At 42.7% G+C, this 23,767-nt stretch overlaps 1 protein-coding gene across 2 annotated transcripts in view; it reads left to right on the top strand.

Annotated features, from left to right (window-relative positions):
• LOC121621588 overlaps positions 1-23,615 on the top strand; it is a 29,411-nt gene extending 5,796 nt beyond the window's left edge. The window contains exons 2-24 of one of the 2 annotated variants that reach the window (XM_041958083.1): positions 7,158-7,355; positions 7,995-9,552; positions 10,591-10,791; positions 11,027-11,150; positions 12,039-12,132; positions 12,556-12,642; positions 12,761-12,877; positions 13,866-13,964; positions 14,061-14,209; positions 14,828-14,966; positions 15,177-15,299; positions 15,495-15,692; positions 15,838-16,829; positions 17,052-17,301; positions 17,804-17,893; positions 18,206-18,430; positions 19,199-19,369; positions 20,051-20,228; positions 20,543-20,659; positions 21,267-21,521; positions 22,383-22,639; positions 22,790-22,848; positions 22,953-23,615. In XM_041958083.1, the coding sequence (XP_041814017.1) occupies positions 7,158-7,355; positions 7,995-9,552; positions 10,591-10,791; positions 11,027-11,150; positions 12,039-12,132; positions 12,556-12,642; positions 12,761-12,877; positions 13,866-13,964; positions 14,061-14,209; positions 14,828-14,966; positions 15,177-15,299; positions 15,495-15,692; positions 15,838-16,829; positions 17,052-17,301; positions 17,804-17,893; positions 18,206-18,430; positions 19,199-19,369; positions 20,051-20,228; positions 20,543-20,659; positions 21,267-21,521; positions 22,383-22,639; positions 22,790-22,828 (5,661 nt within the window). In that variant the 3' untranslated portion in view covers positions 22,829-22,848; positions 22,953-23,615. Of the gene's footprint in view, positions 1-7,157; positions 7,356-7,994; positions 9,553-10,590; positions 10,792-11,026; positions 11,151-12,038; positions 12,133-12,555; positions 12,643-12,760; positions 12,878-13,865; positions 13,965-14,060; positions 14,210-14,827; positions 14,967-15,176; positions 15,300-15,494; positions 15,693-15,837; positions 16,830-17,048; positions 17,302-17,803; positions 17,894-18,205; positions 18,431-19,198; positions 19,370-20,050; positions 20,229-20,542; positions 20,660-21,266; positions 21,522-22,382; positions 22,640-22,789; positions 22,849-22,952 lie in introns of both variants that reach the window. The other variant, XM_041958075.1, reaches the window with a different exon arrangement.
• Positions 23,616-23,767: the final 152 nt, after the last annotated feature.

The following is a 23,767-nucleotide window of genomic DNA, read 5'->3' as shown; positions in this document are numbered from 1 at the left end:
CCCAAGGCAATATGGAGAGAGCGGCAATTATCTGCTTAATACTCAACAGTGCACAGACTCCCAAGGGGCCTGAATGGTGGACAAGACAAAGAAAGAGTGATCCTGTATAACAAATGCCTGTTGTCCATACTAGCATGCCGATGCAGGTCAAACAATCATCTTTGTTGGAGACTGGAGCTCTTTCTAGAGTTAAATCACAGCCTGCACTGCACACAACTGGGCAGAGTGGGAATCCCCCTTGTGTTGAACATGTAGAGGAGGCGGCAGTGGAATGCAGCCGTCTGCTGGACATCGATCAAACCCCACTGTCTCTGCAGGCCAAGATAAGTGCAGGATTTAAACTTGATTGAGCACCCCTCGGTGGCTGATGGTGGGAGTAAAGTACCTTAGAAAAGAGGTAGCAATTCTGTGTCTATCAACATAAGGAAACAAGAACTAGATACTATGCACTGATACACAGTAAAAGATTATGTTATCATAACGATGTAGGGAAATGATTGTGTCTGGGTGCTCACACGGGACTGAACAAATCGCTGTTAAACATACAAAACGAATGGCTGTGGTGCAGACAAAACAGCAAAGAGACTCAACTCAAGTCCCACTGCAGACATAAAGCACTCTTTAACTGGGTGTTACAGCTGCCCGGCATCCTGAACAGCAGCATAGAGGAATGTGTGTCCTGGAACGTGGGCATGTTATACTATTACACTATTATATTATTTTCAGAAATTGCTGTTTGAGGAACCACTTGGAACTAACACTGATTTTCTGCAGCTTAACAGCAGATATATTTAATTTAATTTTTTTAATTTAATTTTATTCACTCTATTAATCCCAAACTGGGAAATTATTCTCTGCATTTCACCCATCACTGATTTACTGAAACACACACATGCACATGCAACATGCAGTGAGACACACAGGAGCAGTGGGCTGCCGCATCAGGCGCCCGGGGAGCATATTGGGGGGTTAAGTGCCTTGCTCAAGGGCACATCAGCCGGCTAATGGAGGGGGGGGAGTGAATACTCCACCACACCCAAGTTTCTCTGCCAGTCCGGTGGGGGCGACCCTCCGGTCACAAGCCGCTTCTCCAACCTCTATTCTGATAGTACTTAATGTTTTAGTCCTCATGCGATTGTAACATGTTTGATTTTTCCACCCTATCTGTTGATGCATGCTCCATCCTTGACTTCAGTCAAAGGGAGTCTACATTAAAGCACCAGGAAACTCCTCCATAAATCTCAGAACTTCAGGTTTATTGCTGCTGTTTGACACCACTTTTTCACGTGGTTTACAACCTCGTCACCTCCTACTGTACCTACTATAATTTGGGACAGATAAACAAATACAGTATCTTGAAAAGTTAAGGTAATGGCAATCAAAAATGATCCGTACCACTTGTAGAATTAGAGAAATCAAAATCACGGACTACAGAGGACAAAGTATTGTCCATGTATGGTCCATAAAGTTCTGAATGCTTACATAATTACCACCATAATTGCTCACTGAATTGTGCAAGCACTTAACTAACACATGTTCTAACCAGTTTACCTATAGTCATATGTCAAAGGAGAGGATTTTTCTATGATTATAATAATGACTACAATTATGATTAAAATGACTGTTTTCAAATACCAAACCGATCTACAGTATATGGGTATATCAGGAGACAATTTTGCTTTGTTTCAGAAGAATTAATGCTGAGCCTTTCACAGTTCGGGCCTGTTTGGCATGTTGTCTGGCAGTTTGTCAGATGTAATGAAATACAGAAGAACTCACAACAGCAGCAGCTACGCTCCCAACCCTCAGTTCATTTGGCTGGCGAGCCTGTCTGAACTAGGTCCAGCTGAGCTATGCTTAGTAATATCTCATGAGGGTCTCACTCATGAATATCACTAGCCAAACCACCCACAGAGAGGAGTTCCAGGCAGGGGGAAACATCTCATACTTTTAACCTCCTTTGTTTTGAGGAGAAGTTTAGCCAGGCATTTGTCATCTTAGCCAGTGTTAACAAAAGAGGTCTAAATCTCAAATGATTTTGAAGTAATGTTATGATAATAAGTCACTAAAACTTCAGCTTAAGGTTGAAATGCTGTGAGTGACAGACTGATTTAAAGGCTAGGCTACAGAGGAGTGGACACGGTCAATCTGAAATAGCACCAAACTATGCTTTTTCAAACAAACATGGGTAAATTGGATATCTCAGCCCTGAAACTTCACAAAGGTGTAATGTATTAGCTATGACCTCAGGTTTATCTCTGAGAAATACAGTAGAACCCAAAGTTGAATGGCTGCAGTCAGTCTAAAACAGCTGTGATGCATTACCACTCAAGAGCCAGCCTCGAAGGTATTCTGCTCCCCATTTCCTAATCTATTGTGACAGATGTGCACAATCAGAAAAAGGAAGAATTCTTTTCCACTGAGGACATCCAGTGTCTACAAGAGATATAAAGACTGAGAGTAGTGGTCAAATATTGATACTGATTTACATCCAACATTATCTGCCTTTAATTCACATATTTCTGACGTTTTATTTGGACAAAATCACCTTGTATTCAAATAAACAAGACCAAAGTTTTAGCTAATCATGAATGCAAAGACTAAGCCGAGTGGTACAATAAAAGCTGAATGATTTGTATTCAGTGAATCATGAAACAACTTTATGACCTTTGTTACCAAGGTTTCATGGCTGTCCAAGGTGCTCACATAAGCATCCGTCAGTACAGTCCCAGTGCTAACCAGTGTGAGTTCTTTGAAGCTGCTGCACTTGTGTTTACCCTGGGCCGGTCTCTGGTCTTGGTTAGGCCATCAAACTAAATGAGGAAGGGGCTAAAAACAGACCCCTTTGTGTGGCTGGGGGATTAACACAGCAGGGTACTGTGGACTGATTGTATGAATAGCATGCCTGCTGTGGTTAGTGGCTAAGACCTGTCCAGATCCAAAATAAGTGTCAAGTGCTTATTTTCAACTGTTAAGTCAACGTGAATATTATTCCTTTCTCTTCATTACAAAGAGACATTTATTCGAGTATACTGTATGTGTATGGGAGAACAAAACTGTACATTTCAATAAGCTCTGCAGGTGCGGAATAAAAAAAAACAAACTTAAGCATGATATACAAGAAGTACTGTACACCTCACCTCAATTCAACACAAGACAACACTGTGAGGGGTTTATTAAAACATTTATCTAGTACATGAAATTTATCTAGAGATAGAAATTTACCTAGAATGTTTTTGCTCAGATAAGTGAATATGTGGAGTGTTTTGGTGACTTTGTGCCAAGCTAGGGGCCTTGGCTCTGGGGATGGTAATGTCAGTCAGTCGTTTGTGAGATTCTCAGCCATCCAGTTCAAGGTTATCCTCCTCTCATCCAAGGCGTTCGTTTCTTCAGTGCTGAGTCAGTCATATACATTTTAACCTGCAGGATGGTTAGCCTGATGGTCAATTTCTATACCATGAGGTTGGTGTTTTTTTTAAATAAAGGTCTCAACAATTATCGGATAGATTCCCATGAATTTGGTACAGATACAGGATCTATTGTGTTCAAGGGTTTAGTGATCCCCTGGACTTGCCACCAGCAGGCTAAAGTTTTCACCTATCCAGGAAAATATTTCTTATCTCCATGATGGATCAGCAAAAAGTTTGTACAGACATTCATGACTCCCCACCATGACTTTGGTGACTTTTCCTCTAATGTCACTATGAGGTTCATATGTTCAACTCTTAGTGAAATGTCTCGACAACTGTTTGTTTTTCTGTGAAATTTTGCACAGATATTTATGACCCCCTCAGGCTGAATTGTAAGGAAAGACAAGGCAAGTCTATTTGCATCATACAAGAGAATTCAAAGTGCTTTAAAGAGAGACAGGCATTAAGAAAAGATAGAAATGAAACTAACCTGATGTGCCAGATGCTCGTGCCGCGTGATCTTGTGTGATCTTGTCAATCCAGCTGCCTTGTAAGGAAACACATGGTGACATAAAAAGACACCCGTAGACAAGATTTGAAAATCGTAAAATATATATATATGTATAATAACTTTGGCTATCCCTTAACTTTTTATCATCAAGTAGAAATTTCCATTTTTCCAACACTCTGGTTCTGACTAAATACCTAGAATATTAATGAAATTCCTATCAGCCTTAGCTCTACTTTGTGTTTGTGGCTAAGCAGCAAAATGCTAGCTTGCTTGCATGCTAAATATGTGAGCATTGTAAAAACTACACCTGTATACACTGTCACTGTGTTCATGTGAGCATGGTGACTTACTGATATCAGCCAGTAGGTCAAGATGTAACACGTTGAATGACGACACTTTCTCATCATGGTGCGCAATGATTTTATTGTTCTGTAAACACAGCAAAAAGACAGTCTTGGATGAGTTTCTGCTACTGCTGTTCTGCCTGTCTTGCTAACATTATGACTGGCTAACTTGCTTCTTTGCCTAACGAGATTACATCTGAAAACAGTAAACATAGTAAACAACTACCATACAATGTGCTAATTTACAAAATACCTCTTATTTCAGCCACTAACTGAACATACATTTCTGTCTATATCATCCTACATTATCTTATCTGTGACCAAAAACAATTACAAAGTCAGTTCACCCATGGTACTCCATAGCCAAAACTAGCTAACTTCAATCAGGTGCCTTAAAACGTAAACATATAACACAAAAGCGAATAAAAACATGGCACTCTAACTGATAATAAACTTAGCTAAGTTTATGGCGCTTGTGCACTTCTCTCACCTGCAAACACATCAAAAAGACAGTCTTGGATGAACATCTGCTCCCGCAGTAGCCACTCTGCTTATCTTGCTACGTTATGACTGGGCTAACTTGCTTCCATGCGAGCATTACTGCGCAGGTCATCAACATATCAAAGCCGCTACTGCCACCTACCGGCGAAACTGAATATCGCCTTACAGGTGCTTACTGTAATACGAAAGCAGGTGTGTTTTCCTCTGATTACAAGTGACACAACGCGTTTTAAATAATATTAATTAGAAAAATAACGGTGGCAGCACCAAGGCAATAACACAAATTAATACCATAAGAATTCTGCAAATAATCTCAGGGCCTAAAATGTCCAGGGTGCTACAAAAACAATGCTGCCGAAGTAGAGCCTCACAGAGCTGCTGTGCTTCCTTTACAGAGCCGTGGACTCTTTCAGTGAAGGTACATACTTTGCCAGTGATTTTTATAATCCACTTGCAGATTTTATGGCACATGGGTATAATATGTGTTTTTTTTTTCTTCTTTGCTTTATTTTTGCAAGTGACACCCAAAGGCAAATATTTTGCGACATGCACATTTACATTTTGTGCAGCAGCATATTACTGTACAGTAAATTTTTGATTTATATGACAAGTTACAACCAACTGACAGGCAAACCCCAAAAGTCATTTTACTGTAGATCTTATACTGCCCAATCAATTCAAAAGTACAGTAACTGCAGTGTATTAAAATGCGCGACAGTTTCACTAATCCATGTTGACGGGCCATGAATTGTAGAATTTCACCACCTCAAATCCATTCAGCCAGGCTGGTTCCCCAAAAATGCTTCAAAGATGGCCTCTTTTCATCTGAATCGTTTCCGTGTGTTTGGCTGGACTTCACCGCTGGCACAGCTGGTGCTAGTAGCTTTTCCAATGCAGACATTTGCACATGCAACAAACATTAACACCAAGTGTGTCTCGTGACACAAAACGGTGTCATTTTACAAAGCTGCATCTTTATTGGCTATCTGATGCGACTGTGCCTTTCTTTTCTCTGCTTTGCCTCTTCTTGTCACTTTGAGTAAGATCAGACGCCTAACCTGGCCTGCTACAAATATACCAGTTGAAATGAAGCATAACCTGGCCAGACATGAAACAAGTTGGACATACTCATGCAGGACAGACTTAATCATCTCCAGATAAAGTTGAAAAGCTTTTCATGAAGCTCACCCACAGTTTCCCTCTTGATCCCAGAAACATGACAGTTTTTAATTTACCTCAAAGCCTTATGTTGAGCGGATAGTTCGACAGTTCGTTTGTGTTTAGATTTTGGTGAATTTGATCCTTTACATCATCTTTCTTAATTCACTTTTTCTTTTTGTTCCTGACTCTAAAATACTCTTTAAGGGCTTTTAAAGGAGCTCTGTCCTGTCATTTTGCTTCTGCAGAGCATTGGTTCTCGACACACACACACACACACACACACACACACACATATATATATGGACTTTCTTCAAGTAAACCAGTGTTAGAACAAGTCAAGGCCAAATACAGATTTAACTTTGAAATTCATGGTCCACACGGCACACTCAGGGTATTAATTTTCACACATGAGACACAAGCTTGCATCGTCCATAGCTGAAGCACAAGTACAAACACATTTCATATTGCATTAGCCCAATATTAAGCAAAGTATAGGCATTAGAGATGACATTAAAAGCAGGTCATAACTGGACCTCTTTGAAGGCAGATGGGGTAATTCTATAGACCCAATGAAATTTGGTGAACCTATTTAAGGGATATTTCATGTACTTTTCTCCACTCCTCCACTCCTCTAATTATGGCCAATTATGTCTTTTCCATTCACAATAGATTACCACCAGGTTCATCTTTTTATATGCATATTCATGTTTCCAGTCAAATTAAAATTAATGTTGTTAGAAATTACAGAGGCCATTAAAGGCCACTCAATAAAGATTCAAACCATATTTAATGCCATTAAATAACTGCAATACCAGGATTTCAGTTTGAGGGCAGCTTTTTTAATTATATGAGGCAAGATTGTCAGTAAGGGAAGATTTATTCTGTCTGAATTAAATATTTAATTGTTCATACGCACTTGCTGAAAGGTCAACACAACTCTCATTTCAAAAGAATGTGCAGATCACACCACTCCTTGATTTATGCACCGTCTTCATTATATGCACAGCAGCTGTATTCTTGCCATCATACTGTATGTTGCAAAGTGTTTTTATTTGATCTCTGCAATCCTAGTTTTAGGGTTTGACTGAGTTCCTGTGGCTTTTTAATTTCCATTTGTATATTATTTTTTTTTTTAGTGTTTTGTTGTTGCTGATGTTCTTGATCACAGTGTGTATCCAAAATAATGTTACACAAAGCTCTTCATCACCATCATCTCTTCTCAACCTCCAGAACCCTGAATCTCTGGACTCGTCCATCCAGAGTGCCCTGTCAGCCCTCTTCCCGCCTTTCGAGGCCACAGCGCCAATCGTCCTGAGCCAGCTGTTTCGCTCCATTGAGGAACGTTACCACGGTGATGCATTGCAGTGCCTGCTGGACTTCCTCATCCCCTCCAAACACCTGCTGGAGAGTGTCCAACAGGCAGCATGTGTGAGTCTCAATACATTTCAGTGCTTACACCTGTACTCACACTCTTGTCACTGCTCCCTCTTTGTTGCATCTGCACACAACTTTTAACTTTGCATCAGATTTACTAATAGAAACAGCCGTTCAGTTTAGAGACACTTACTGTCCGTCAAGGTTTATTGCAATTACTTATTGAGTTAGAATTGACAGAGACGACTCTGCTCGCTCAAAGAGCTCCTGAAGAGTCTGAGCAACAGTGAGATTCAGCTTTGAGAATCCAATAACATATCCACATGTTAGCCTAAGATAACTGTAATTAAATAGACATGAACACTGGATCTTTGCATACATCCAATGTAAACTTCTGAGACATCACTATATCCATTATGAATAAACTTCCACATATTACTTAGAAATCATAGAAACCTCCTCCCTCCTCATGGCTACAGAACCTGCCTTAGAATCATCACATTTTGAAGTGACCCACACTATCAAAGTAATACAGTGATAATTGTCTGTATCTCCATGCGTACATTACAAAAAAGAACAGCTAATAGCTAAAAGTACACAAGTTGTTGACCACAGTGTATCTCACTGGGGGAGGATAATGTTAGCAAATTAAAACCAAATTGCACTGAATCGAGGTTAATTTCATTTTTCCAGGCTGGATACTCTGATGTGGTTTTCCGCTGTGAAGGCTGGCCTCTGTGTCTCCATGACAAAACCGTCATCCAGTTAGCGCCTGTGAACCCTTTGTTGCTGCGTCCTGGAGACTTCTATCTGCAGGTAGAACCTTTCGGAGACCAAGCGGCTCGCATTGTCCTCAAAAGCCTTCTGGAGGAGGGCTGTCGAGAAGTGGAGGAGACCCCCGTCCCTGAGACTTCCTACCCCTGCATCTTCACTGAAGAATGGCTGCAGGACATCAATGAAGGACGCCATGGAACTCCTCTGTCACATTGCCTGCTTTGCACAGATCAAGGAGTAATCAAGTTGCCCTGGGCTAAAATCGCCATTCCAGAATTTTTAGACAAGCCTAAAATCATGCCCACTTATCGGGAAGCTCCTCCCGAACCAAAACAGGTGTCAGTTCCCTCCCATTTCAACTCCTCCACCCTGCCGATGGAAGCCATTTTCCTTCCAGCAAAAGACAGGATGTCAGCATCTTTGAGACCTGTGGACTGTTCTTCCAAACTAGTCAAAATGGAACATGAAAGACAAATCCCCAAATCATGCTCCAAACCCTTAATCAAACCCGTGGGTTGGGTTTCTCCTAATACATGGGACAGTCGCGAGACATATCGAGAGATCGAGGGTGATTATGTAGACCTGGTGGATATCGCTAAAGGGAAGGAGTTTGTGGATAAACAGAAAGGCAGCCATCCAAATCCAAATTCAGTTTTGTTCAAACCTGTCAGACCACCTCCACCTGTACCGTTCGGGAATAATGTTCCCTGTGGACGCACCCTTCAGTATGCAGAGGAGCCTTGTACACCGTGCAGCCAGAGAAATCTGGGGCATGAGCCCACTGATCAAGACTTGAAGTGTCGGTACAGAGACTCGTACGTGGCAGCACTGAGAAACCCAGTCACTTTTGAGAGGGGGAGTGTGGACCTCCTGGCTGCCCTGGAGGAGGTCAGCCTATGTGAAGACGGAGAGTTAAGATCCAAGGGTACAACCGAAGCTCAAAGAGACGAACTTGGAAACTTTTGTAACCACTGTAATACACCTGTGATAAACAGCGAGCTCTGCCAATACAGGCACTGCTGTGAACCCAAACCAGAAAACTTGGCATCTTACCTCAAAGGCCTTCCTGCAAGTTTTGAACCAGAAATCCTTATGAAGGAACCGCCCATGGTTTTGAAATCAACACCTGGTTTGAGCCATAGTCAGAAGGTTCAGATGAAACTTCTTTCCCACCAGTCAGGCCATAATGCTAGCGTGCATCCAGGATCTGATTTGTTCTTGGAGAACTGTGACGTCAACGTTAAACCACACCAGAAGGTGGAGGTTGTGAAACCATCAGGAAAACACAAAGTTAAGGTTAGGTCTCTGTCCACCGTGTCAGAGACATCTAAAGGGAGCCCACTTCTCTATAAACTCAGCAACAGGAGCCACAGCGATATCTGCCCTGAAACAATCACCAGCATCATGCAGTGTAAGAAAGGCGAACTGCTGGATCAGGTGACTCAGAAGCCGGAAAGACGCAAGTCCCCTAAAAAAGGTAAGGAGACCAGGCAAGATAAGTCCGAACATCTTTCTTCCTCTTCTCCTTTCCTGTCTTCGTTTTTCAACCCCCGCCCACACAGAGTTTGTACATTGTTGTTACTGCACACGGCCGTTTATTATGATCTGTTGCTCAATGCTCGCAGGGCCACTGAACCTTTACGCCAAACAGGCTGACTGAAACTCGACCGTGACCTCGCGTGCTTGAGGGAATGTGCTCCGCTGAGGGTCGCAGATCATAGGGGCTCTTTAGAAAGAGGGTTCAAGGGTCAAAGATCAGGCTTGAGTATGATCTTCCTACTGCTGTCGGGGTTCTTCGCCAGCAAGGCCACATTCATGTTATTCCCATTAACGAGGGAGTGAACGGAAATAGCATGCTGCACCCCAGTGAAAGGGAGGGCCTGAACCAATCGGGTAAAAAGAAAGAGCAGAGCATTCCTCTAATGTAGAGAGACAGCACAACATGCAAGAAGGAGGTTTCTGTGTCCCCTGCACCCGCTGGCATGCACCCTCATGCCCTCGGAGTGACATGTTGAGATCTTGACTGGAGACATGCTTGTCACGGACGATTAAAGTAGAGAAGAGAGAGAGCACAGGCGAGGCTTTGTTGGCTCGAAGGAGAGGCCAATTAAGACGTCTGAAATCAAAGCCAGGCTTAGTAGCCAGGCCACCGTAGTGCTACAGAGACCATGTCCAATGTCTAAAGGCTGTCTGTGCACAGCTGTGCTTCTGCATCCATGATGATAGAGGACTCTTAAGAGTCATGGATTAGGAATTGAGTAAATACTGTTAGCAGAAAAGGGCAAAGGTTGCTGGATAGAATACACATGTGGCGAAAGCCGGTGTTTTCCAGTAAATCTCAGCGCTGCCTTGGAAGAACATCCTCAACAGACTCAGTGATGGATTAAACAACATGAGAAACAAAATCCAAACACACGCTACATTTTCCTGCAGTGCTCCAATCATCCTTTGATATATTTGTTTTCATTTGCTTTTGTGTGGGAAAAGACTTATGTTTGTATTTACTGACATGCAGACTCCCAGTCAAGTAGGAGTGAAACTCCCTCCACCACAGATGGTCCAGTGTCCAAACTCCATCACTCAAAGATAGAAAAAACGTCTTCTCCACAAGTTCAACTTCCGTCTGCAAGTTGTGACGCTCCGCAGCCACAGACGGAGGAATCAACCTTCAAAAGCGTCAGTGGTCTGCTTGAACTGGGTGTTATTTATCTGCCAGGTACTTGATACATAACACACACTCTGAGGATCCTGTGACTTCTACATCTCAAAATCATGTTATGCTGTAATTCATAAAACAAAAAGCTTTGAATATGAGCACCGTGTGACCTGATGAATTCACATATGACTTCAGTGACACTCATGTCATAGCAAGGTGTAAAAACCCAGATCAAACTGAGCTAATCTTTTCACCTTTTTGAAAATATGTCACTAACTTTTCCTCTGTCCCTCAGGCAGCAGGGACAGGACAGGCAGGGCAGTGGTGGAGGTCCATGGTGATAGAAAGGAGTGGGCGTCCCCACTTGTGTCAGCCCAAAATATCTGTGAATTACTGCTCTACTTACACTCCATACCAAGGTACTGACAGCAATGCCTACAAGGTATCTGAATGTCAAACAAAGACATCATAACTGTCATTGAGAGGCCTTTATTAGACATTTTTGGAGGAGAGTTTGAACCATGTCCAACATGGGGTTGAGATCTTCTCAGTTACCCAGTGAAGACAAGCCCCTGTTCTGTTTATCTTGTACTGTAACTCCCATGTGATATGTAATAAAATATCAAACCACAAGAGGGCAGCAGATTACCATTTGAAATATTTCCTGTGTCTGAGGGAGGCTTTGAAGGATATAATGTATGCTTTCACATCCAGAGTCTGTGATCCCTTATGGGTCATACCTTTGTATAGTTTACAGCTAATAAAGCAAATTGTTTTATGGAGAAACACAATTATGAACTATATAATTCTGACCTGGGCTGACCCTCTGCCAGATGGGTGTCAATACTGACCCCTCAGAGGTCTGCTAGCGTACACTTTAACACTGTTTATTGTTTACACTGGGTTTAATGGAGTCTTTGAAGTTCAAGAACTCTTTCTACCAGATCGCTTGGCCTTCCTTTGTCCTCAGTAAAGAGCCATTCCACAACAGTCTCTAGTCAGGCTGGCTGCCAACTGTCTGGTATGCAGCGCCGTGCTAGAATTAGCAGCCATGTCTGGTGTAGGCTCACAAAACAGTAACCCGAGAAGAGGCTATTAAGAGGGGTGTGTGAAGGCGTTAACGTGCGGAATAAGATGTGTGAGTGTGTGGATGTCAGAGTTGAGATATAAAGATAAATGCAGATCTGAGAAGCGGAATAAGAAAATAAGCCTTAAAGCCTTTGAATGCTGCGCTCATCACATAAAGAGCCCTGCGATGGAGTGAACGTGTTTGAATGCGCCCTAACACAATTCAACATCTTTGGCAGGAAAGAAATTCGAGAGCTGGGAATGACTTTGGTCATCAATGCCAGGAAGAAGCCTCCTTCGCCTCAGCTATACAAAGCTCTGCTGATGGCCCAGGTTAAACAAGCCTGCATGCACACGTCAGAATCAACAATACCTGCACTCAGTCAAACACACACACACACACACACACACCTACACATTATGTCATCACATGCTAACAGATGTCACATTGTTCCAGATAAAGACCTAGGTGTCAAAGTTAGTCATTGTGTGTTTGAACCTACTGTGATGCAAGTTCATCTCAAGTTTGTGTGAACTATCAGCAGTAAAGAAATGCACAAGGGGGCGCAATGCTCATTTTCATTAGGTTTACAGTAAAAGATGGCCTAACACCCCGCAATACACACTGTTGGTCAGTGGCAAATGGTCATTTCATCATTCATCTCACATCTCAATTATCAGCTTTATTATTAGCAGATTATGTTGAATTAAAAACTCATGACAGACTGCGCTGACTTTTTTCTTTAACTGCTACAGGAGCAAGCTCTCCATGCTGTCCACAGTATTGTGATGCTGGTGGATAAAGACACGTGTCCTCGACCTGAGAAGCAGCCAGGGTTACAGGTCGGAAATGAAAACAACTTGTTCTCCTTCGACCTCTTCCTCTGCAGTCTGATTTGACAGAGGAGATGAGTGGTACCTCTCCTTCATGCCTAACCTCGCCTTTGTCTTTGTCTACAAGATGGACATGGTGACTTCCCTGAAAGCCCTCAACAAGACAGTTGAAGCTTCCCAGCTGACCTCTGACCTGGGAGGGACCTTTGCTTACAGTCACAGCGACTGGCTGCAGTTCCATCAGGTACCGAATACTCACTCAGTGTTTACAGAACAGCTGCAGCTGTGGTATCACATCACGCAATCACTGTGGAGTTTCCCGTAGATTCAGATGGGATCTCTGTCTTCATCCACACACCCACACCAGACATTCATCATCTCTGTTATTCTTCAATGCCACATTTAGTTTGGTCTTTGAGTCAAGGGAGGGTGTGGCCACCAGCGGAAAGTCCTATCTGAAAGATGAATTAGATTGTTCACTGTAACATATACAGCAGATACTAATCACAGTCGAGCCCTCACTGGCTCAGGTCAACTACCAGAAGCTGGTGTGTGTTATGTCTCTCATACAGGTTGTGTAAAATGAAATGTAGCTGTACTTTAAGATGGAAATAAAAACTGCATGCAAGTATTCAAAACCCAACTTCCTCTCTAAATTTCCATAATGTTGTGAGGGTTGAAACTCCTCCAACTGGTTGCAAGATAAATCTGAGTTGATTAACTGGAGAGGAAAGCAGACAAACAGGACATAGGCGACAAAAAAAAAGGTTTTTGAAATTTTCTAAATTTTTGCATTTTGTTCGTGAACTACAGTGAATTTATCTTTAATTCCCTGAAATAAAGCAAACAAGCCAGCATTTGTAGGCATACGCAAACTGTGACAAGGGCAACCGATAGATAAAGCTTTGTTTTACAATCCAAAATGTGTGTAAAGCATAAACAACGACATGGACAGTCCTGAGGACTGACTTCATGCACAAGTTATAAGACCCACAGTATTGTTATGTAGGGTGTTTTAGTGGCAGTCAGGTCCAACATGCAAGCTAACAGCACATTGATCTCGGTGCATCTGCTCCTGGTCTGAGGATGCCGCTGCCTGTGGCGCTCTCTGTAGGCAGCAGTGAAGAGACACTACTGTATGTAACGTCTCCAGACCTCAGAGCGTTTGGGTTCAGTACAATGCATCATATTTTTGTTCACTTCCACTGAGTCGTAAATTCAATTCATTACAGAGACTGGTTTCTTTCATGACGGACCTGCGAGGGGCAGACAGCTTGTTGCAGAAGGCCATCCAGAAAGTGGATGACAGCAAAAAGATAGACACAGCGCAGGTAGGACTTATTTGTTCACAGATTGGTGTTATCTAAGTAGTCTCGTGCACATTCTGGACCAGCTCAGACACTTTGCTTTTGCTGTCGCTGCTACAGGAAGTGCAGCAATGCATTCAGGAACAGAGGGCTTCAATGAAAGAGGTGCTGGAAGACGCTCGGCTAGTCACTCTGCAAAGAGAGGGAGGGGCCGTGCTGGCCAGAATGAGGAGGGAGGACCTCAGATTTCCACAGTCTGAGGACTACAGGTATCACATCATATTTAAGTGTCCTGCCAATTAAGGTCCTGCTTCCTGTCCCAATAGTCCTAATAGAGTTTTATTTATTTTTTACTCTGTGGGATTGCTGCATTTAGTAGATAATCTGAACACTTCTTCCACAACTGTATAAAAGTGATGGATCTGTTTCATAGCTCTGCTTTACCGTAAACCACAGTTAAAGTAGTGAAAAGGCTCAATATGGATGCACAGCTGCAAAGAGATATTATTCATCTTAAATTAATGGTCCAATCAAAAGTCAACAGCAATAACTACTATGTTACTATATAACACACACACATACACACACACACACACCATTTGTACTAGACTTTATTGTAATTACAGCAGTATGGCACCACAATTTATCAGGCAACAAGCAGTTGAAGGGCATATGTGGAGTTATTATGCACTTCACTCCACAGCCTTAATTAACTTACTACTTACATAATATTTTTGCAAAAACTCAAATCATAATTTAATTTTACACCTATCATTTTCTGAAGTGGCTCTAATGAAACAGTAGAGCACTTGCCTCCACAATACAAATCATACCTCACAATATCGGATGAAATTTGTCTCAGAGTGCTCGTTTCACCTTCCTTGCAGAGGTGCTGTGGAGTCAGTCACAAGTCTGTACAACCAAGTGGAGGAGAAGCTCCACACGCTGGTGATGAGATCAAACGAGTCACTGCAGCACCTGGAGTTCCTGTTCAGGCTCAGAGGGATGGAGGCCAGCATCAGCGCGGTACTACCAGTTATTTCACAATATGAAAATCTTCAAAATGTGATGAAACAGCTGAAATTCATCAACACGCTGTTGTAGACAGGCAGATGCAAGTTGCTCTGCTTTTGTACATTTCCATTCAAGTGTTTCTCAAAAATAAGAGGCGTAATACCACGCTCAGTCTGCCAGGCAATAAACTAACATTGTATAATTCCACATTACGTCTTGCAGGCAGGGATGTGGTTCAGTGCAGAAGGCGATCAGAGACTGAAGGACTCTTACACAACAGATGATACCCTGGTGTGCACTGAAAAGGCCCTGCAGCACTTTGATCTGCTTCTCACTCAGTCTAAGGTATTGCAGCGATGTAAAAACAGGGGTTTAAAAATAAGAAACGTTTCCCTTATTTGGCTGTCTGTGTTTCACTTCACGTACCAACCATTTTCCCGAAGTTGCAAATATTTAAACGGCTGTTACAGTAAATCTGAGATTAGGGACTTGCAAATAGGAGGCGGAAAGTTCCACTTGACATCTAATCATTTATCGCAGGAGAAACAACAGCACGCCTTGACCCTAGTGACCGAGGCAGAGGGAATTGTTGGCACGAGTGATTCCAGTCCTGCAGCAGATATTTTTCGGACACTGGTCAGCACTTTCAAATCCAATATCGATGATTTTATGTTGCGGGCAGAACAGAGGTACAAAGAACTGGACACACTGGTGCATGTGCACCGCTTCTGTGAGCAGGTTTGTCTTTTGTCATTGCTCCATGTTTTTCCACCTATTTAACATTTTTAACTTTCTTTATTTGACCTTCGTCTGCATATTTCTGACCGATTTGTGTTAACCTTTGAATGTGAAATTGTAAGAAATACCCTTTCTGTCTCTGCAGGCGTCTGCCCTGGCCAAAGATTGCAGTCATATTTTGGAGAAGGTAGAGCAGGGGTGTTACTCAGCTTCAACCCTCAGCACACTCCAGATGTATGAAGAGAGATTAGGTGGCGAATTCTCCACCCTGCACTTCCAGGCTGTGAAAGCTAAGGCCTGTGCCGTGGGATCAGGGGCCTCAGGGGTGATGGGAGTGTGGAATGCAGCCTGGGTCCAGTGCCAAGAAGTCAGGCAGCATCTTGAGGAGATGCAGAAGAAGAAGAAAGGCGTAGATAAGAACCAGATCCAGCAGGTCACAGCTGCAAACCCTCAAGGGGAAGATGGAGGAATGGAGAAGAAGGAGAAAAGGAGTGAAGTGGGGGAAGGTGAATGCTTCCTGACCCAGCAGCTGACCTCTCAGAAAGAGGTAGTCAAAATCTCAGAAAGTGAAGGAGAAAGCACCACTGCCGCATGCTTCAACCACCGTTTAAAAGCTGACATGAAAAGGAGCAAGAAAGAAGAACTCCAAGCCCAGAAATCACCTGAAGCGCCGGTTAAAAATGAGAAAACGAGCCCCGTTTTTCCACAAAACGACGACTGTCATCCAGAAAGCAAATGGAGGCCAAGAGAGCACCACAGCGAGGCAGATCTGAGGAGCGCAGACTCAGCTGAAGGTGCAGACATTTTTCCACTGCACCAACCTTTGGGTCGCTCTCTAAGCGAGGGCTCGAGCGTGAGCTCTCATTTGACGAGCATCTCTGACTTTTCACCTTTGAACATCAGAAACAAACACTGTCAGAGCAGGACACAGCCGCCGGAACAGAATCTGCAGCCCATCCAAAATCTGCTCATTTCCCATAACGAGAGTTTACAGTCAGGAAACCTGAGCTGTGGGCCAAAAAGAGACAGTAATGATGAGGAGGGAGAAGGATGCACTGCCCCCACCCACAGCCCTAAAGGTTTAAGGAGCCCAGAGACATTACTCACACCGACGGAAAACAATGGCAGCAATGTCTTGTAAGTACTCCCCTCTCCCTCAGCTGTAAGCTAAAGCTCAGGGAGCTGCTGTCCAGGACACTGCAAATGACCTGGGTTATGTTCATGAATGGCACAGTTGTTCACCAGTTTAACAATGCTGTCATACCCACAAATAAACAATCTAAAACTGAGTGTGTTCCCAAGTTCAGCTGGGTTCAAAATCAATGATTTAACATTTTTCATTTCCTGCACCCGGAGCAGGAAACTGCGGAGGATCATGGAGGAGCTGCTGTCCACAGAGCGGGAGTACGTGAAGGCTCTGGGTTATGTTCGAGAGCACTACTTCCCCGAGCTGGAGAGGACTGACGTCCCTCAGGACCTCAGGGGCCAGAGGGGGAGCATCTTCGGTAACTTAGAAAAACTCCACGACTTCCACCGCCATCATTTCCTGAATGAGTTGGAGAGCTGCATGAACGAACCCTTCAGAGTGGGACGCTGCTTCCTGCGACATGTAGGTGCCATGTGTATTATTGACAGTGCACAAACATATCGTACATGAAGTAGGTTCTGAAGCGTGGTGCACTTTGTTAGATCTTAATTGGAAAATATTCTGTGGTACATACAGTGAGTCTCATACCTGAGTAATTGTTGTTGACACAACCAGGTTTTGGCAGATGTGACTCTGTGTAATGTCAAGTAGTGGTCCATGGTTTCCTGTTTTGAGCCCAAGCCGCTGTAATTCTGCATAATCGATTGCTAAGTAAAAGCCCTTCCAGATGTGTCCTGACTGTACACTGATGCTATCACTTCAGCTTCCAAGGAACCAGTGGCTTACGTGTGGATATCACTGAACACATTAATTGCAAATAGGGAGAAGTTGCTGAGTACAGCTGTGAACTGCTCTGTTACGGTCACTGCACTGCATAGTCCACATTTTACTGTGTACGACACATGTGTTTTTATTTGTGGTGGTGATGATGGCTAATGGTCTTTATTTATTCCTTTTATTTCAGAGAGAGAGCTTTGCTTTGTATGCCCTTTACAGCAAGAACAAACCGCAGTCTGATAGTCTTCTCATCAATCATGGACAGGCTTTCTTCAAGGTGAGGACCACTGCCAGCCTCCCTGAGCTCCTCATGTGTTTCAAAAACACATTAGGAGGAGAGAAAATGCTGTTTTTTTAGTGAATCTGTACCTCTTTGAGCTGCAACTGTTAACACAATCTATGTTTCATTCCTAATACAAACATGCAGTCCATACACAACCAGGTTTGTGTAGTCCTGATGGATGCCTGCCCGTCCACTTAACACCAGATGTTCTCCAGCTCAGCTTTACATTATCCTGATAGCTTTACTGGCACATTTCTGGCACTGCCGCAGGTTCCCTGAACACTGTCTCCTCTCCTCACACACCAGCAAAAGCAGCTGAAGCTGGGGGATAAGATGGATCTGTGGTCGTACCTGCTGAAGCCTGTGCAGCGGATCAGCAAGTACAGCCTGCTGCTGCAGGACATGATGAGGGAGTGTGGCCCGGGACAAACCAGAGAGATGGCTGAGGTCAAGGCCGCCCTGGAGGTCATCCACTTCCAGCTCCGCCACGGCAACAACCTGCTGGCCATGGACGCCATCCACCACTGTGACGTAAGACCCTTTGTTTCTTTTAACTTTTCTAACATTTCAACTGAAATAACAAGATCATTAGCAGGGAGGGTTTCATGTCTTATACACGGTACATACATACACAGGTATACTGTCTTGATGCGGTATATTGTGCAGTGATGACTGATCGCTCGTTCACCAGCATTGAGCAACACCACCGCGATGTGGAAAAGGCAGAGTAGGGAAACACGTACAGGCAAGACTTTGACATCCGTCAATAAAGAATCTCAGTAGAAACATTCGAAACATTCATAATGTTATTTGGTTTTGTGCAATGATTAATCGTGATTACTCTGCGATGGAATGGGCATGACATGAGATGGATGGAAAGAGTACTGGGAAAGAAAGAAAAACAGCTTTATCTTCTTTTCCATGGAATGTAAAGGGAGGCGCTGTGTGTGCGAAACGATCGGCTGGATTAGCTCCTACTTTATAGAGCAGAGATATAAGAGATGGAGCTGGAGTTATAGGAACTTTGTTAGTATCTAATGAGCTTTATGAACATGCTTATACTCTTTAGAACTCTTTCATCATATGTTGAATATTGTATCATATATTGCATAGTTTGTTACGGCCTGACCATAATATGTTTATCGAATCATGTTTCATTGTGTTTTTCTTGGTATATGTAGTATAAGTTTCTAATGTATTATAGTGTATAGTGTTCATAGTGTTATAGTGTTTTTGAGGACCTGTGGTGCATTATTCCTGACTACAGCACATGGCTGCCGCTCCTCTTGTGCACTGCAGGTAAATCTGAAGGAGCAGGGCCAGCTGATACGCCAGGATGAGTTCTTGGTAACATTCAGGAAGAAAAAATGTTTCCGCCACATTTTCCTCTTTCAAGAACTCATCCTCTTCAGCAAGACCAGGAAGACGGACGTAGGAAATGACACATATGTCTACAAACAGTCATTCAAGGTTCACATATTACCTCACACACACACACGCACTTTATCTGCAGTTCTTATGTAGTAATGTGTAGTAGTACCAGTGAGTACAGCCGAAAAGCCTCAGCATTGCTACCACTTCATTTTCACAGTCCAAAATTACTTATTATTACGCAACTACGTTCACTTTTGTGTTGCAATACATTTACTCATCATTTGCGGAGGAACTTTTCCATTACTTGTCGTAACTTGGAAAACTTTCCAAATCACAGATGCAGGGGAGGGCAAGATATTTGACCCCATGTCACACATTACACATTAACCGTTGGAAAAGAAATGGAGAAGTAGTTATGTTTCAAATGTACAGCTACATTTCAATCACTGATTCAATCAAATTGAAGTGCTTTCGAAGCCAACTATGACCACCAGATCAATGGATGTATTCGCCCTTTTTGTGAAAATCCACTGTACTCCAGATGGCACTCTGCCTCTGCTCATGAGATTCACTCATCACCAACATGTATGTATTTGTACACAAATACATACATGTATTGCATTTGACTGTCCTCTCTAGCAGTTTAGTAGGCCTTCTGACAGAAGACTCGACAAGCCCAGTTACAACAGTCATGGAGTTTTCACAAACTTGCCAAACTGCTTGCTACATTTTAAAACTGCCACCTTACATGATCCGTTTGCGTTTGTTTATATTAAGACGTCAGATATAGGCCTGACCCAAAACAGCGGTGACAGTGGCCTGTGTTTTGAGATCTGGTTCAGAAAGAGGAAAACCCAGGACACATACACACTTCAAGCAGTTAGCCGGGAGGTGAAGGACGCCTGGACCAAGGACCTGGAGCGGATCCTGTGGGAGCAGGCAGCACACAACAGAGGTACCCTCATCATTACAGCGCCATATGGTAACATGTGTTAGGTTAATGTATTAGAGGCTTATTAGTAGAGCATGCTATGTTCACAATACAGCAGAGTGTATGAACATCTGCACCACACATGTGGGCAGTGGACAAAGACAGCAGCTCTGACTGCAAACTAGAGACAACAATCTGTTGTACAAAAAAAATCTATCTCAACAAGTCAGTGACGGTAATATTTCAGTTGTTGTTCATATGTGTACTCAACTAGAGCCTGTTTCAGTGTCTTAAATTTGGAATATTTTTAATCTCATGATTTCACATGTGTTATTTAGAGGTCCGTATGCAGGAGAGAGTGTTCATGGGTATTGGAAACAAGCCTTTCATGGACATCCAGCCCAGCGATGCAGCGATCAGTGACAGAGCCGTCAACTATGTGCTGATGGGAAGAGGTGAAACAGGTTTACATACTTACTAACTTTACTTTCATTTTACAACTTTGAGTCCAAAAACAGTTGGGAGGCTAAGTAAAACATAAAGAAAACAGAATGTCATCGTGATCCTGTTTATGTATACTCAATACAAAGACAGTATATTTAATGTTTTACCTCATTAGCTTCATTGATTTTTGTAAATATCTGCTTATTCTGAATTTGATACAGCAACATTTCAAGCATGTTGGGACAGGAGCAACAAAAGACTTGGAAAGTTGTGGAATGCTCCAAAAACACCTGTTTGGATCATTCCACAGGTAAACAGGTTGATTGGTAACAGGTGATAGTATCATGATTGCGTATGAAAGGAGCATCCTGGCTCAATTGCTCACAAGCGAGGATGGAGGGAGGTTCACCACTTTGTGAACACATGACTGTATAAAGGATGTTACTACATGAGCTCAGGAACACTGACTGCATTCTGTTTTTATTTACATTTTACACAGTGTCCCAACTTTTAGGAATTGGGATTGTAGTATTTTTAGTTTTGAGACAGCTTTCACTCACTCTTTGGCTTTTCGCAGCTTATCCTGCTCATAAACGTATTCTCACCTGGCCTCTGCAGAAAACAAGATACTGCCCTCGGCGGGATCACATGGTTTACAGGACGCCCTTCCTGGGGGGCGGCCAAAATCCCTCGGTTCAGGCAGCAGCTCATCTTCCTCCTCGTCCTCTGGAAGGGGTTCTCTGTCCCCTGTGGGATACCTGTTGGGGCCAAAGCAGAGGGTGGCTTCGGGGGGCCTTGGAGGATACGTATCATCTCCTGGAGCTCTTGAGGAGGATGATCTGGACCACGAGAGTGGGAGTCAGAACTTGCTGTGTGAGTTTCGTGTATAACTAACCAAATATGTTCCAGAATGTTGATTTTAATTTATTGCAAATGGACTAAATGATTAGATGCAATGGTACACCCTGGAAGCTACTATTGCCATGACAGTGTGTAATAAATGACCTCTGACAGCTTCTCTGAGGCTGTTGGGCATCATGTTTCCAGCCTGACGACAGGTCAGCGGTCTGGATCGATTACTTTTTAAAGGCACCGAAGGACATTTAAGTCGAGATGTTGATCGCTGACAGACTGACTTTCTATTTGAAATACAGCATATTTGCAGTGATGATGAATGTGTTATGGCGGCTTGTTTTATTTGCACCAAAACATTTTTTTTCACAATAAACTTAACCAATATGCTAACAGTCAGATTGAAATCTCTAAATTCAAATACCGATGGCTACTGTCTGTCTTTAATTTGCATTTGACAAACTGTTTAATTACTAGCACAAAGTGTCAGATGAGGCACTACTGTGAGTTTCGTGTATAACTAAGCAAATATGTTCCAGAATGTTGATTTTAATTTATTGCAAATGGACTAAATGATTAGATGCAATGGTATACCCTGGAAGCTACTATTGCCATGACAGTGTGTAATAAATGACCTCTGACAGCTTCTCTGAGGCTGTTGGGCATCATGTTTCCAGCCTGAAGACAGGTCAGCGGTCTGGATCGATTACTTTTTAAAGGCACCGAAGGACATTTAAGTCGAGATGTTGATCGCTGACAGTGTTTGAGCCTCAGCTTTCCAGTTAGGAAATTTATTTTACCACTAAGTCACAGGGGTTGGTTGACTGATTTGGGTCATCCATCCATTGATCATATGTCTAATCAAGTCTTCCCTTGCTCCAGTGGACAGCTCCGAGTCGTCAGGAGAGAGTGTGAGTGGTTTCAGCAGTTCCAGTCACAGCTACCACTCTGCTATTGGAGGCGAGGCGGAGGACGCCTCCTCGGTCTGTGCCTCCACGATCACATTGAAGGAGGCAGCGGTCGCTCGGGGAGCTGAAGCCTCTCCGGTCTTCCACAAACCAAATGCTCTGTCAGAAAAAACCCGACCACCAGTTGCACCCAAGCCCAAGCCCAAACCACAAGATCTGCCCTGTGTCAAGGTGCAGTACAAAGCTCATAATCTGTGCCTGAGTAATTGTTCATATGGTTAAAGGCATAATATGCAGCATTTCTGCATATTTCTGTTTTGAATGAGTCAGTCCTCTGTTGTGATTAATATCAAATTAATAATGTTTTTATGAATCTCTCAGGTTCAGAACACCAGTGTTAGAAAATCCACTGAGGTTTGACCTGTGCGATACGGTACAAGGTAAGTACAGTTCTCAACAGCTGGTTTTTATGTCTATATGAATAATAAACTGTGCTGCTGTGGAAAGGAAAAGTTTGTTCAAAGATTTCATGTTCTTTCAACAGATCTGTAGGCAACCCGAGGAAAGAAGCGCTGAAGACAAAACCGTTTAAACAGACATCCTTTTACACCAGCTGTAACTGTAATGCATTACTCTGTAAATAGAGCTTGTTTTTTAATCTCACCACTAAAACAATAGGTCAGAGAAGCGTCTATCAGTGTACTGTATTATGAACTTAAACAGTGATTCATTTTGAAGTGCATGTCTGACATGGCTTTGCATAGTGTTCTGTAAATTGGTTTAGTGTCATAGCTCATTCAAAGGATCATAGATTTGCTACTGTACTATCTTTGAGCCTGTGCTTACCTGTTGTTCATAACATAACGCTAAATCTACAGTAGTCAAAGAATGTGGCTACATAATCCTGGTGAAATCAGATGTGCACACTTTCATAAGCATCCCAGAGGACTTTAATGAACTCAACTCAATATCAAAAGCAGTAAATGCCATAATACCATCTTTTGCATCTACATGTATTGCCTTTTGTACAAATTTATCCAACTTAATTACAACGTGTGTCTTACTTATTTCCTCTGAAAATGAAACACATGCACTCTGTCCTTTCTTTTCATTAACAGTGTTGTATAAACTAATATGAAGATATTGATCTATGTAACAGTTGTATGGCTTTCTATTTGAAATACAGCATATTTGCAGTGATGATGAATGTGTTATGGCGGCTTGTTTTATTTGCACCAAAACATTTTTTTTCCACAATAAACTTAACCAATATGCTAACAGTCAGATTGAAATCTCTAAATTCAAATACCGATGGCTACTGTCTGTCTTTAATTTGCATTTGACAAACTGTTTAATTAC

The sequence above is a fragment of the Chelmon rostratus genome, chromosome 2, assembly GCF_017976325.1.
Source record: "Chelmon rostratus isolate fCheRos1 chromosome 2, fCheRos1.pri, whole genome shotgun sequence".
Lineage (NCBI taxonomy): Eukaryota > Metazoa > Chordata > Actinopteri > Chaetodontiformes > Chaetodontidae > Chelmon > Chelmon rostratus.
The sequence above is the reverse complement of the archived record's forward strand: the minus strand, read 5'-3'. Positions and strand labels throughout refer to the sequence as shown.